This window comes from Vipera ursinii (assembly GCF_947247035.1).
Source record: "Vipera ursinii genome assembly, chromosome: 2".
In the NCBI taxonomy this organism is placed as follows: domain Eukaryota; kingdom Metazoa; phylum Chordata; class Lepidosauria; order Squamata; family Viperidae; genus Vipera; species Vipera ursinii.
The window spans coordinates 79,000,035-79,012,139 of record NC_139513.1 but is presented as its reverse complement, the minus strand read 5'-3'; the positions used below and the strand labels follow the sequence as shown (position 1 = coordinate 79,012,139).

General features: G+C 38.7%; 1 protein-coding gene across 1 annotated transcript; it reads left to right on the top strand.

Moving 5' to 3' along the window:
- Positions 1–210: 210 nt before the first annotated feature.
- On the top strand, positions 211–11,781 carry SAP30L (SAP30 like). Its single transcript, XM_083350897.1, has 5 exons — positions 211–1,114; positions 4,931–5,053; positions 6,006–6,104; positions 6,194–8,241; positions 11,349–11,781. The coding sequence occupies exons 1-4, from the start codon at positions 911–913 to the stop codon at positions 6,317–6,319; spliced, it is 552 nt and encodes a 183-aa protein (XP_083207023.1). The 5' UTR covers positions 211–910; the 3' UTR covers positions 6,320–8,241; positions 11,349–11,781.
- The last annotated feature ends 324 nt before the right edge of the window (positions 11,782–12,105 follow it).

Sequence of the window (12,105 nt, the reverse complement as noted above, 5' to 3'; positions counted from 1 at the left end):
AACCCTCTCCGGCTGCCTCCCTTCGCGCAGGAAGCGTAGCCTATCGGCACGAGCAGCCGGCTCGGCCAATAGCTTGCCTGAGCGGGGAGCCCAGGCCCCGCCTCTCGAGCTGCACTAACCACTGGCTGCCCGGAGACGGGACTTCCGCTTGGAGGCGAAGAGGCGGAGCGGGCAGGTTTTGTGTTCGAGGGAGTGGGAAAGAGACGGAGAGCCAGGCGGGCGAGGGAACCGAGCGGGTGGCGGGCGTTGGGCTGCCGTTTGGCCTGCTGGCCTCTCCGCCGGCGGAGCCACAGGTCGCGTCCGCCTAACCAGCTCCGCGGAAGGAGCCGGCGGCTGGGCGCACAGCCCACCCGTCCCGGGCTGCCGGCTCGGCGGGCTGCGACCTAGGCAGCCGAAGGGACGAGAAACCTCGGCCGGCTGCCGGGGGAGGGGGTCGGGAGGAGGCGAGAAGCGGGAGCCTGCTTGCTTTCGCCGCCTCTCGGAGCGGCTGCTGGCGAGGCTGGGCTCCCCAGTGGCTCGGGGCAGGCTAGGAGGACGGAGCGCGTCCGCCGGCTGAAGCGGGAAAGCGACTCCTCGGGGAGGCGAGGGAAGCCGCCACCACCCCCCACACCCCGGAGGAGCGCTTCCGGCGGCCCTGGGCGGGATGGCGGCGTGAGGGGGGCTCCTCGGGGCCCCTGGGAAGGCCGCCCGGTGGACGCGGCGGGCGAAGCGAGCGTTGCTTTGGCGGCGGCTCCCCCCTCCCCCCCGCCCCCCCGCCCAGATGTTTCCTTAAAAGCCCGCCGAGTCCCAAGGTGAGGAAGGGATAGGCCGGCCGGCCGGCCGGAGGGAGGAGGTTGGCGAGCGCCGAGGCTGGCGAACTTGATCCCGCCGCTGCCCCTTGGATTCGACCGAGCCTGGTGGGGAGGCTGCGATGAATGGTTTCAGCACAGAGGAAGATAGCCGGGATGGTCCTCCTCCTCCTCCTCCTCCTCCCGCCACCCCTTTTTACGGACAAAGTTGTTGCCTCATCGACGATGGGGAGCGTTGCCTCCGCCCGGCTGGCAACGCCTCCTTCAGCAAGAGGATCCAAAAGAGCATCTCTCAGAAAAAGCTGAAACTGGAGATTGACAAAAGTGTAAGTGGCGACCGGCCAAGCTTTCGCCGCGGCTTGCTTCTCTCTTGCACCTGCAAGCTGTGCGCCGAACCTCTCCTCTCCTCTTCCGTTGTGCTGCTGTAGTAGCGCTGCAAGCTTTAGAGCAGGGGTCTTCAAACTTGGCCCTTTTATGACTTGTGGACTTCAACTCCCAGAATTCCTCAGCCAGCTTTGCTGGCTGAGGAATTCTGGGAGTTGAAGTCCACAAGTCATAAAAGGGCCAAGTTTGAAGACCCCTGCTTTAGAGGTGCGTTTTATGGGCTTCTAAGGGCTGCTGTGAATTCCCTGCGTCAGCAAAGCAGTGTTTTCCTACGCTGAAGCCACGAGATAGGAACAATCTGAATGAGGCAGCGTTAAAATGAAAAAGTATGTCGCTTTGTGATCGTAGCAAAGAAGCCAGTGTAGAGAGAGGGGGCCTGAAACGGCATCACCTTTCAAATCCTATTTATGTCTCTAGGGAATGGTGTTATTATTATTTTTTTATGAAATATGAAAATGAAACAATTAGCTTACGGGCAATCCTAATAGCAATAGTGACGAAGTTACTAATCTCTTTTTCACTCAGAACTGAAGTGGCAAAAAAATAGCACAAAGCCGCAGCAGGTGGCAGCATCTAGCTGGTTTTGATAAAGCTACCTGGAAATTCTAGGGCTGCATGATGGTAAAAAGCGGGGAAAAGGAAAGGAAAATGAAACACAAGCTTCATATTGTTGAAAGAAAACTGCATGGATTGCAGCTGTTGTTGAACTGTACTTACTTTTCATAGCTAAAGTTTATAAAGTATGTTATATCAGAAAAGAATGGGAAAGGCAAGTTTGTAGTAAATAGCTAAAATAAGAAAAACTGTACCCAATTCTGATATTTGGGCAGAATGTTAATATTATATATAAAAATAGACTAGAAGTATGTTAGAGGCCAGTTATTTATGATTTGTAATTTAAGAATGGAAAAAAATGATTGCTTTCCAATCAATAGCCATATAGTGATGTATCTGTTATCTGAAATTACAGGCGCTAATATTAATAAAGAACTTCATATATGTATTTGTAAGTTAACCAATAAAATGCCCAGCTAAAGAGTTCAGAATGTTGTTTTATTTCTTAGATGTATATGCTGCTTTTCATTTTCAGGGTAATGTATAGATGTGCTTCTGTATCTAAGGGTAGATTAAAACCAAAGACCCTTTTGACATCTTAATTGCTGTTAGTAGTCTTGAAATAATTCACTTAAAAACTGTCAAATCTCCAGCAGTGAACTGCGGTCAAATTGAAAGCAGTAAGCAAGTTTCTTGATTGGCATCAAACAAATTAACATGCTGCCAATTGTTACTGTGCCATCTGTCACACTGGGCATTTTTAACTGAGACATTATACGTGGCAGTAACAATTGTTTGAATTCGCTCAGATTATATATTAGAATCCAGATTAAATCTGTCTTCATTGAGAAATTAAAGGAGTGGGTCTCTTCTAATGTACTTTACTTAAATATTAAAACTTGCAATGAGATTACAGTTACTACCAGGCAGTTTCCCCTTAACACCACATTAAAAAATCCATAAAGTACCAGTGGATGTTTCTGTTGCCTGTTAGGTTAGTCTGTAGTTAATGCCTTTAACTGGAATAAAATATAAGAAGAATAAACTTTAATGATTTCATTTCTTTCAGTATTATTTCAGCACAATTACTGCCCCCTAAAATATGAAAGTAATAGTAAAAAATGTTAACTGTGGGTTAATTTTCTCAAGGGAAATGCATCCAAAATGGTCACAGTTAATTGCCTACTAAATGAGTTATTTTATTAAGCAAGTACTTATCCATCAGATACATTTCATTAATATACTAACTGTAAGGCTCTGTAAATAGGTTGTGTGACTAGAAATTTCTGCAGCATCATTCAATCCCTTTCATGCATAAAACAACTACCATCTTATAATTCTGCAATATTCTAAATATATATTACTAAATATATATTACTAAAACTCTCATGTCTGTAACCTACAACGGTGAAACAATGCATCATAGATCAAAATGTTTTGAACCAAGGTATTTCAGATGAGCTAACTTACAGAATGCATTCAGGATCCATGACTCCTGTGGAATTGAAATTTTGCAAATTTTATAAAGCATTTTATGACCTAAAAATTATAAAGCATTTTATGACATAATACAACAGGTCATAAAGCATATCCTGTGGTCAGCTCCTAATGTTAGATTGCACTATACAGCTCAGTGTGGGTCACTTTTCAAGGCAGATGCATCTCTGAATGTTTTCCTGAATTTTAAATAACCGTTCAACTATGTAAGAAGCTCTGCCATTGTTGAATGCATCAAAGAATCTAGTAAGGTAGTATCTGAAATGATCCCCCAAGGGATCACAAGTTGTCTATTGAATGTGTATTATGTGTTGTGTGTGTGTGTGTATAAGAGAAAAAGATAGACAAATCAGGAGCAATGAGATTCCTTTATCAATGGTCCCTGGGGAGTGTTGGTTGCTTATTTATTTACTTACACTCCAACATAATCAAACAGCTCTTGAGAGCTTATAGGCAGTATCCAAACCTAGAGCTAATAATAACTGGAATTTGTCACAGTTCAGTACTGAATAGCAATACTGTCACCCGCAACTTTATCTGCCACCCTAAATTTCTTTCATAATAGTTCCTCACTAGTTTTGGTGGGGGGCTTGTTAACTCTATTAAATTCTAACACACTTTATTTTTTTATTTGAAAGTTGATTTTAAGGGTTTTCATGCTTATTAGCAAGTTTGTCCTCAGCAAGCTGAGATTACAGGAAAATGAAAAAATGTGTTTTGTGATGTCACAGTGTACTTTTCTCCTCTTTCTTACTTGTATGTGTAACATTACATAAGGGCAAAAAAAATTTTGTTTACTTATTTCCCACCTTCATTATTTTTAGAAATAACTCAAGAAGGCAAACATAGAGCCTTGGTGGAGCAGTGGGCTAATGCCTCCTTAAGTAACACCAGCTGCCTGCAATTAGTGCAGGTTCGCATCCCACCAGGCTCAAGGTTGACTCAGCCTTCCATCCTTCCGAGGTAGGTAAAATGAGGACCCAGATTGTTTGGGGCAAATAAGCTGACTTTGTAATAATGCCGCTTGGAGTGTGTGTGAAAGCCCTAACAAGCAGGCATATACATAGAATGAAGGCTACTGCTAAGCTTGTAAGCCGCCCTGAGTCTTCGGAGAAGGGCGGGATATAAATGGAATTAAAATAAATAAATAAAAATATCTAACACATCTTCCTCCTGTTATCTCCACAACAACTCTCTGAGGTTAGCTGGGCTGGGAAAGTGTGACTGGCCCAAAGTCACTCCACCGGCTTTCATGGCGCTTGCATTTTGATGTCAAGATGTATTATTTGTGCATACAGACCTACAACACACCCATCAACTCCACAGGAAGGACTTTAATTTGACATTAAAAACTAAATTCAGCTGTTCCATGTTCAGTTTCACATTGTAGCCCACAGCTTTAGTTTTAAACGTATTTACTTACTACCCCAGTAAATCCTTTTTTGAAACAGCCTCTTTACTGTCAAACTTGAAGAAAGCAGATGGGCTGAAATGAAGTCATTTTCCACACAATGAATCAAAAAGAAAGCAGCCCATTTTTTGCTGTACCTTTTTAATGTGCAATGGCTCTTAGATGAACAGATGAAAACCTTTTTTAAAAAAGAACTCAAATTTGTAGCAGTGAAAGTTGACAGAGTTCCTTTTTATCGTTCTTTTTACTGTTGTAAGCATTGTGCCATTTAATTTTTTTTCTTGTTTAATTTTAGGTAAGACACCTGTATATATGTGATTTCCACAAGAACTTCATTCAAAGTGTCCGAAATAAAAGAAAAAGGAAAACCAGTGATGATGGGGGAGACTCTCCAGAGCATGAAATAGATGTTCCAGAGGTAAATTAAATAATAAAAATGAGATTTACCGTTCAGATTCTATTTTTTTCTGTAAGTTTAATTACACTTCCCAAAAGTGGCATAATACATATATTTATTAAGACACCTAGAAAATGGAGCAACTTTGGATACAGCAGATTAAAACTGTTTTGTTACTGTCTCTGAAGTGCTGTAACTTTCCACTGGTTATCATCAGCTCAAGAACAGCCACAGCAGCTTTCTGCTAATTTCTGACTTGCTTTATAGAGGAACCCTATGTTATCACGCTGATGATGATTATTATATCTTGAATAAACATGAAGTTTGAGCGAGTCCTTTCTTTTATATGTCCTGAATCTCTCACTACTCAGCATCTGTCTTTCACTATATACTTGTGCCATGCTATACATCCTGTACCTCTAGCAAGTCCTTTTGCTTTGCTTTGCTTAACCTTATGAATCACCTAATCTGATTGTCCTTTTCTCCTAATTTTCAGTTTTACAACCTTTTGGGTATTAACATATTGCAAGCATATCTGTTTTTGTAGCATTCAAAATTCTGAAGGAAAAACTTAACAAAAATACTTACATGTTGCTGAAAACATGTTATATACATGTAATCATCTACATATTTCCTAATAAAAGTAAATGTTAAAGAATTTCAAGGAAGCGGGGTTTGCCATATTTTGCTTTTGTTGCATAGTTTTTTAGGAATGCAGTGCTTTTGAAGAAAAAATGTTTTGAAACGCATTACGGCACTAAAGTTGCCCTTGCAATTTCTTAAAACACCTGCATTATTTTCCTGGGGTCACATGGCTGTCCTGTCACATAACCCTGGGAAAGATTAACATGTGCAACTTTATATACCTTGTGAAGAAGCTTTTTGCTATTAAATGCAAACCATTATAGAGGTTTAATTCTTTTCAGTTGTCAGTTAAACTAAATATATATTTTCATTGTGCCACTTTTTTTAGGTTGACTTGTTTCAGCTTCAAGTAAACACTTTGCGCCGTTACAAAAGACATTACAAATTACAAACCAGACCTGGTCTCAATAAAGCTCAGTTGGCAGAAGTAAGTCAGTGATGACTTTGTGATTTCCACATGTATTTTCCTTCTGCTAGGAAAGTATGCTTATTTAAAAAAATTGTTTTTTTTTTCAGACTGTCAGTCGTCACTTCAGGAACATCCCAGTGAATGAAAAAGAAACTCTTGCTTACTTTATCTACATGGTAAAAAGCAACAAGAGCAGATTGGATCAGAAAACAGAAAGCAGTAAACTGGAATGAAAATTAGGTAGACTATGGACTCAAAACAAGTGTAATATTAAAAAAAAACATCAGGTGCATTATAAATACTTTTTTAAAAAATAAGATTTTTTGTGTAAATTAAAATATACATAAGAAAATGAAGCAAAACTTGGTCTCCATCTTATAATACTTAATTTCAGAATGTGTGGGAAAACCTCTGCAGTTTCAAAGCATGGTCTTTAACCTGAAGGAAAGATTAAAAGAACCTCAAGATGTCAAAAGTAATGACTGTTTAAGAAATTGTCGTATGTCACCGATTGTAACATAATCCATGCATGAGTTTGGCATTCTTGAATAGGATCATATCATACTCACATAGTATTTAAAGGTATAGATCAGGCAAAACTTCTAAATTCTAATTTAAAACTTCTCTTTGCTCACCACTTGTGCACTACATAAAATTACTTGTTTTAAGACTAAATATCTCAGATTTTCATGGGTGCTAAAGATTTCTAATCCTAGCTTTTTTGCATATATGTATCGGTTTTTACATTGAAACATAGAAATTGGCTGGCATAACTCATTAATATTTATTAGAATGTCATGACTTCACAAATTCTAATGTGTTAAATATTTCTGTTTCTCAAGCAAACTATTGAATAGAGAGCTGTTGCCACAGATTCATGCTTTTCCTGAGCTTTTAAGGTTGAGGATATATGCTAAAAATAATTTTAAGATGCTATGAGCTCTTTTTAAGGAATTAGAATCTCAGTCTGGTTCTGATGAGGCTATAAAGCAAACCCTTTACACTAATAATCTATTTGATCCTTTGCAACTTAAATGCACACAATATAGAATGGAACTGTAGTGTCAAATTGTATAAATGAAGGGCTAAAGTTGGCAGTGGCTTCAATTTATCTTAATTTTAGTAGTGAGAACAAATGCCATGATGAGCCATTTATTTGTTCTAGGTACCATATTTTAAAATGCAGGGTAACTACAGTTCTTACTGTGCCCACAGTCCAGAACCTGATAATCAGTGCACACACATAAAGCTTGTTCTTCATTTACTTATGTGGGGAAGGTGGCATTATAGTCTAAATGGTGGTTCCTGTAAGTCCTAATGTGCTTGGAGTTTAATATCTTTTTGGTCTCTTATTATATTTTGCAATCTCCAAAGGCATAAATATACTTTAAAATGTCCTGTAGACATCCAGTAATGTTCTGGATGTATTTGATATTATTCAGCAGTTATACAACATCTGCAATTTTCATATTACATTTAGTAATAGTGTTGAATTAAGGACCTCTTGCTTCTTTCCTGCAATCCTAAAAAACATTAAAATTCTTTTCTTTTTGTCCAAATAAAGGTAAAATGTACTCTATAATGTGCTAAGAGGCAAAGTTTTAGTAGGGTTTTTTTCCCCAAAATTTAATGATACTTTGATAATTAACATGGAGATGGATCTTGTTTAATTCAGAGTTACATTTTGTTGTTATTCTAAGAAAACTGAAAACCTAAAATACACATTTCAGCAAATGCAAAAGTTCATTTATATAGCCATTTTTTTATTTTTGTTGCAAATAGATAACTAATTTATGTTACTGCAATTAACTGAATGCCGCTTTAAAAGCTGATATTTTCATCTACTTCAGTTTCACCGTAGGATATATCCTTTTAATGCACACTTTAAATGTAAAAACATATGGATATATAATTGAAAACAAATATGTCAGACTGCTACTTTGCATTTTAAAGTTCATCAAGTAGTCCCACTGCTTCCTTCACTGAAAGGCTAAAGTAGAAATCAAATATGCTAAATGAACTTTATAACTGAATGTGTAACAAAATTGTATTTGGATATTTGTAACTCTAGAATATTCACATTAGAAGTGCAATGACCATGACATAATCTTTCAATAGAGATTGGCATCCAGTGAGCGTCTTCTAGATCAAAAAGGTAAATCTTTTAGTTTTATACTGTTAAGGGCTCATCATGCAGATAACAAAATTTTAGCAACTAAAGTACTATAAAAAATTGGAACGACCATCTGTTTACAATGAACAACCTGTTCAGTAGTTGCTTTGGAGATCAGATTAAGTAAAGTATTTTCCTAAATCACATAACAATGTTCGTTGTCATACTTTATAAAAACAAAATATTTTATGAGGAAATTGAGGACTTTCATATAAGTTGTGCAGAATAACTAATGTTAGAATCCTCGAGACATGACTTTTAGAGATATCTTTATTTGCCTTACTCTCAGCTAGATCAAGTATTGTACAAATGTCTTGGCACAAGGAAAGGGCCATTGTTTGTGACATTTAGTGCTAGAGGCTAATTTTAACAACATATAATTTTGTGTGTGTGTATTCAGGGAGTTGCCTGTGATTCTTGAACATCTAGTATTGCATCACCAAAAACGCCATCATGCAGTCCAAAAAAATGGCAAATTATGCTGCATGCCATTTAAGGAAGCTTTCAAATTAATAGTGTTTTTAATAAAACCTTGATCATCATTTTGAGCTTCAGAGGATTTTAATCCTAAAACAATATCTTAACATTAACAGTGTATGTGAAAAAAAAAAGAGTCAGATTGACGCGTGTATTCAGAGAAACTGGTGGGTGGTTTTATTGACTCTTGTTAAATATCAATTTTACATTGGATTTAAGCTATTAAATAATAAACCTTGGCCTGGGAGTGACTTCCCACATTATCTAGTAGTTGCAGAGCACACTGACTACAGCAGTACTGAATAAAACTCACAAAGAACCAAAGGCCTTCAAACCCACTGAAAGCTAGCAGAAGATCTTTAATTGTTTAATGGGCTTTGCATCAGAGCCGAAGGGTTTAATATGGCACATCTTCTAGAATGAGGTTAACTTCATCAAAGATGGTTGTCCTCTGTGCATTAGTTGTAGTTGGAATGATAGTAGTAATAGCACAAGAAATTTTGTTCATCCCTGGAATGAAGGAAAGAGCAAAGGGAAGGAGAAGTGCAATGACAATTAGTACTGGAGCAACATTTTTATGAATTCCTGGTGCAAGGAGCGGCTGGAGTGTTTTGGAGGAAGTCTCGGTCTGGTGGTTCAGCTTGCAAGTGTGGTTCTGTAATGTAAACGTTACGTATCAGATTCCTACATTAAATTCAATCTTTTCTCTTGCAACTAATACTTTAAATTATGGTTGAAAAGAAGAGGCCTCATCAGTGTTCTTACAGAATGCTGTAAATTTGCCACCTGACAGATTTGCCCATAATAAATTTCCTGTGAGGGTCAGGAAAACCTCTTAAAGCCAAAGTGGTCCAGGGCAAGAGTATTTTTCGTACTTTGATAAAATAAAAAAAAGTTCTGTTCAAGAAACAAAGCAGCTGGTGACTTACTTGGGAGACAATTTACGAAGCAGTGTTCAAATTTTATAAATTTGTAAATTAGCCAAATACAATATTGAGGGTAGGGAGGGAGAGACTTTGCACTTTATCTTGTGTTGATAAATTCTAATGTAAATAAAATGGAAACTCTTGATATTGTTAAAGAAAGAATTTTGATAAAAATGTTGTTCTAAGGGGAAAGTGTTGTGCAAAGCACACTACTGTCACTTCACCGTGTGCATTAAGATGACGGATAGATAGCTGCTCACAAAAGAAGCTTTTCAGTGCTACCGGATTAGTTAAAGGGCCCTGCCATGAAAACATAATATATCGATGTTCCTTCATTTGTGCTACCTACCATGCTCTACATGCATGAATTTTTTTTTCTCTTTCAAATATGTAAATGATGCAGGGTAATTCTTTTATATAATTTATCCAATTTCATTTATTCCTCACTAAATGAAGTGTTACATTTTTAAAACTTTCATAAGGGAAAGGGGCTCATGCCTTAAACTCACAATTTTCCATTAAGTAGGATTTATGAAATGTTTAGCAATAATTTTTTTTCTGCAGTTGATTCTTTTGTACATTTTTCAAGCAGAGGCTTATGTAGAAATCGCCACATTGCCTTCATTCTCTCTGCTTTGTCCTGCTGAATATTTAAAAAATAGGAACACATATTGACAAATTTGTTTTATTTCCCCTTTGACTTATAAAAGCACAACCTTACCATGAAAAAAATGAACTTTCTTTATTCCTCATTCATTCTTGTGGATCTTCATGGCTGGCCTCAATCCTTATTTTAATTGTAAACTATAATAGTGTATCCTGAAGCAATCTGGTAAACCTATAGTGCAACTGTAGAGTTTTTTTTCTCCGAGATGTATAGCTTGCATCCTTCTTTCCACCATGTATAATAATTAAATCTTTTACTGTTGAGAAAAATGATAGATGCCTGAATTTCTAATAAATGATCAGTTCAACAATCAGTTGTATTACTTTCTATTGATTTTGAATAACTAAGAGACAAAACTAAGAACTCCAGAGCCAGAGCCATTAGATAAATTATATATGCTCTTATCATGGTTGATAAGAACTTTGGTTAATTATAGCTGCATCATCCATGTGATAGATTAAGCAGAACAAATTCCAATCTGCTTATTTCAAATTGCACTTCCGTAATTAGCAGAGATTTGATATTTTGAATGAATTATTAAATTGCTGCATTATTGCTTTGCTGGTGGGTAGAAAAGAACCTAGTAGTTTGATGATATAAAGGGGATGCAATGATAGTCTGCCTCAATGACAAAGTTAACTGGATTGAAGCTCTTCTTTCCCATTGTCTGAAATATTAGTGCCTAGATTATTGAGCCTGATACTAGTAGTAGGATTCCAATGCAGTGTTGTGATTGGAACTTGGTATCTAAATTGTATTGCAGCCAGCAAAAGAGATCTGTAAGAATATATAGTACATAATAGCACAAACGTATTTCACATTTTGTATACAGTATAAAAATATATACAATATATTTGCTAAATCTGCCTCTTTACAAATCTACATCAACCAAAGACAACTTCAGTACCATGTTTCCCCGAAAATAAAACCCAACCGGATAAGTCCTAGCATGATTTTCCAGGATGCTTGTAATATAAGCCAGGGCTTTTCAACCTTTTCACCCATTGTACCACTTGTAGGATATGGCAACATCTGAGTACCACCAGTCGCCTAGCAAGGTGTCAAAAACTTGATGACCAAAAAGAAAAAAGAAAAGAAAAAAAGTGATGAAGTACAGGTAGTCCACGACTTACAACAGTTTGCTTAGTGACTGTTCGAAGTTACAATGGCACTGAAAAAAGTGCCCCCCAAGCCACATCTGAGCAAGACACCTGCCTGCCCGTTTGGTGGCACTCTTCCTCCTGTCTGAGGTTTTTATTGTTATGAACATTTCTGTTGCGGATTAGCAGCGGGGGGGGGGTGTTTGGTTTTTATTCCCCCCCATCTGCTGGGTGGTTGCAGCAGGTTTTGGTCACTTCATGTGACCCTGGGACGCTGTGACCGTCATAAATATGAATCAGTTGCCAAGCATCTGAATGTAAATCACAAGACGCTGGAGATGCTGTGACATTCCAGCTAATTGGCACTTCTTCTGGGCTCAGAAGCGCCAGGATCAGTGCTGAGCTCTGATCCTGGCACTGATCCTGGTGCTTCCGCTCAGCCCTGCAGCTGCAGCCATCTCTTGCTTAGGCTTGTGCGGTGCTGCCACCGGTTCAGCTCATTCCCCTCCCCTGCTACCACTTTTCTAGGATGGTCACGTACCACCTGCCAGGTGCCAATGTACCACAGGTGGTACCCGTACCACTGGTTGAAAAACCCTGATGTAAAGCCTCACAGTCCCTCCACCTGGTGAAAAGAGAACAAAACAGAGTCATTCAGTGAGGCTTCTTGCCCAGC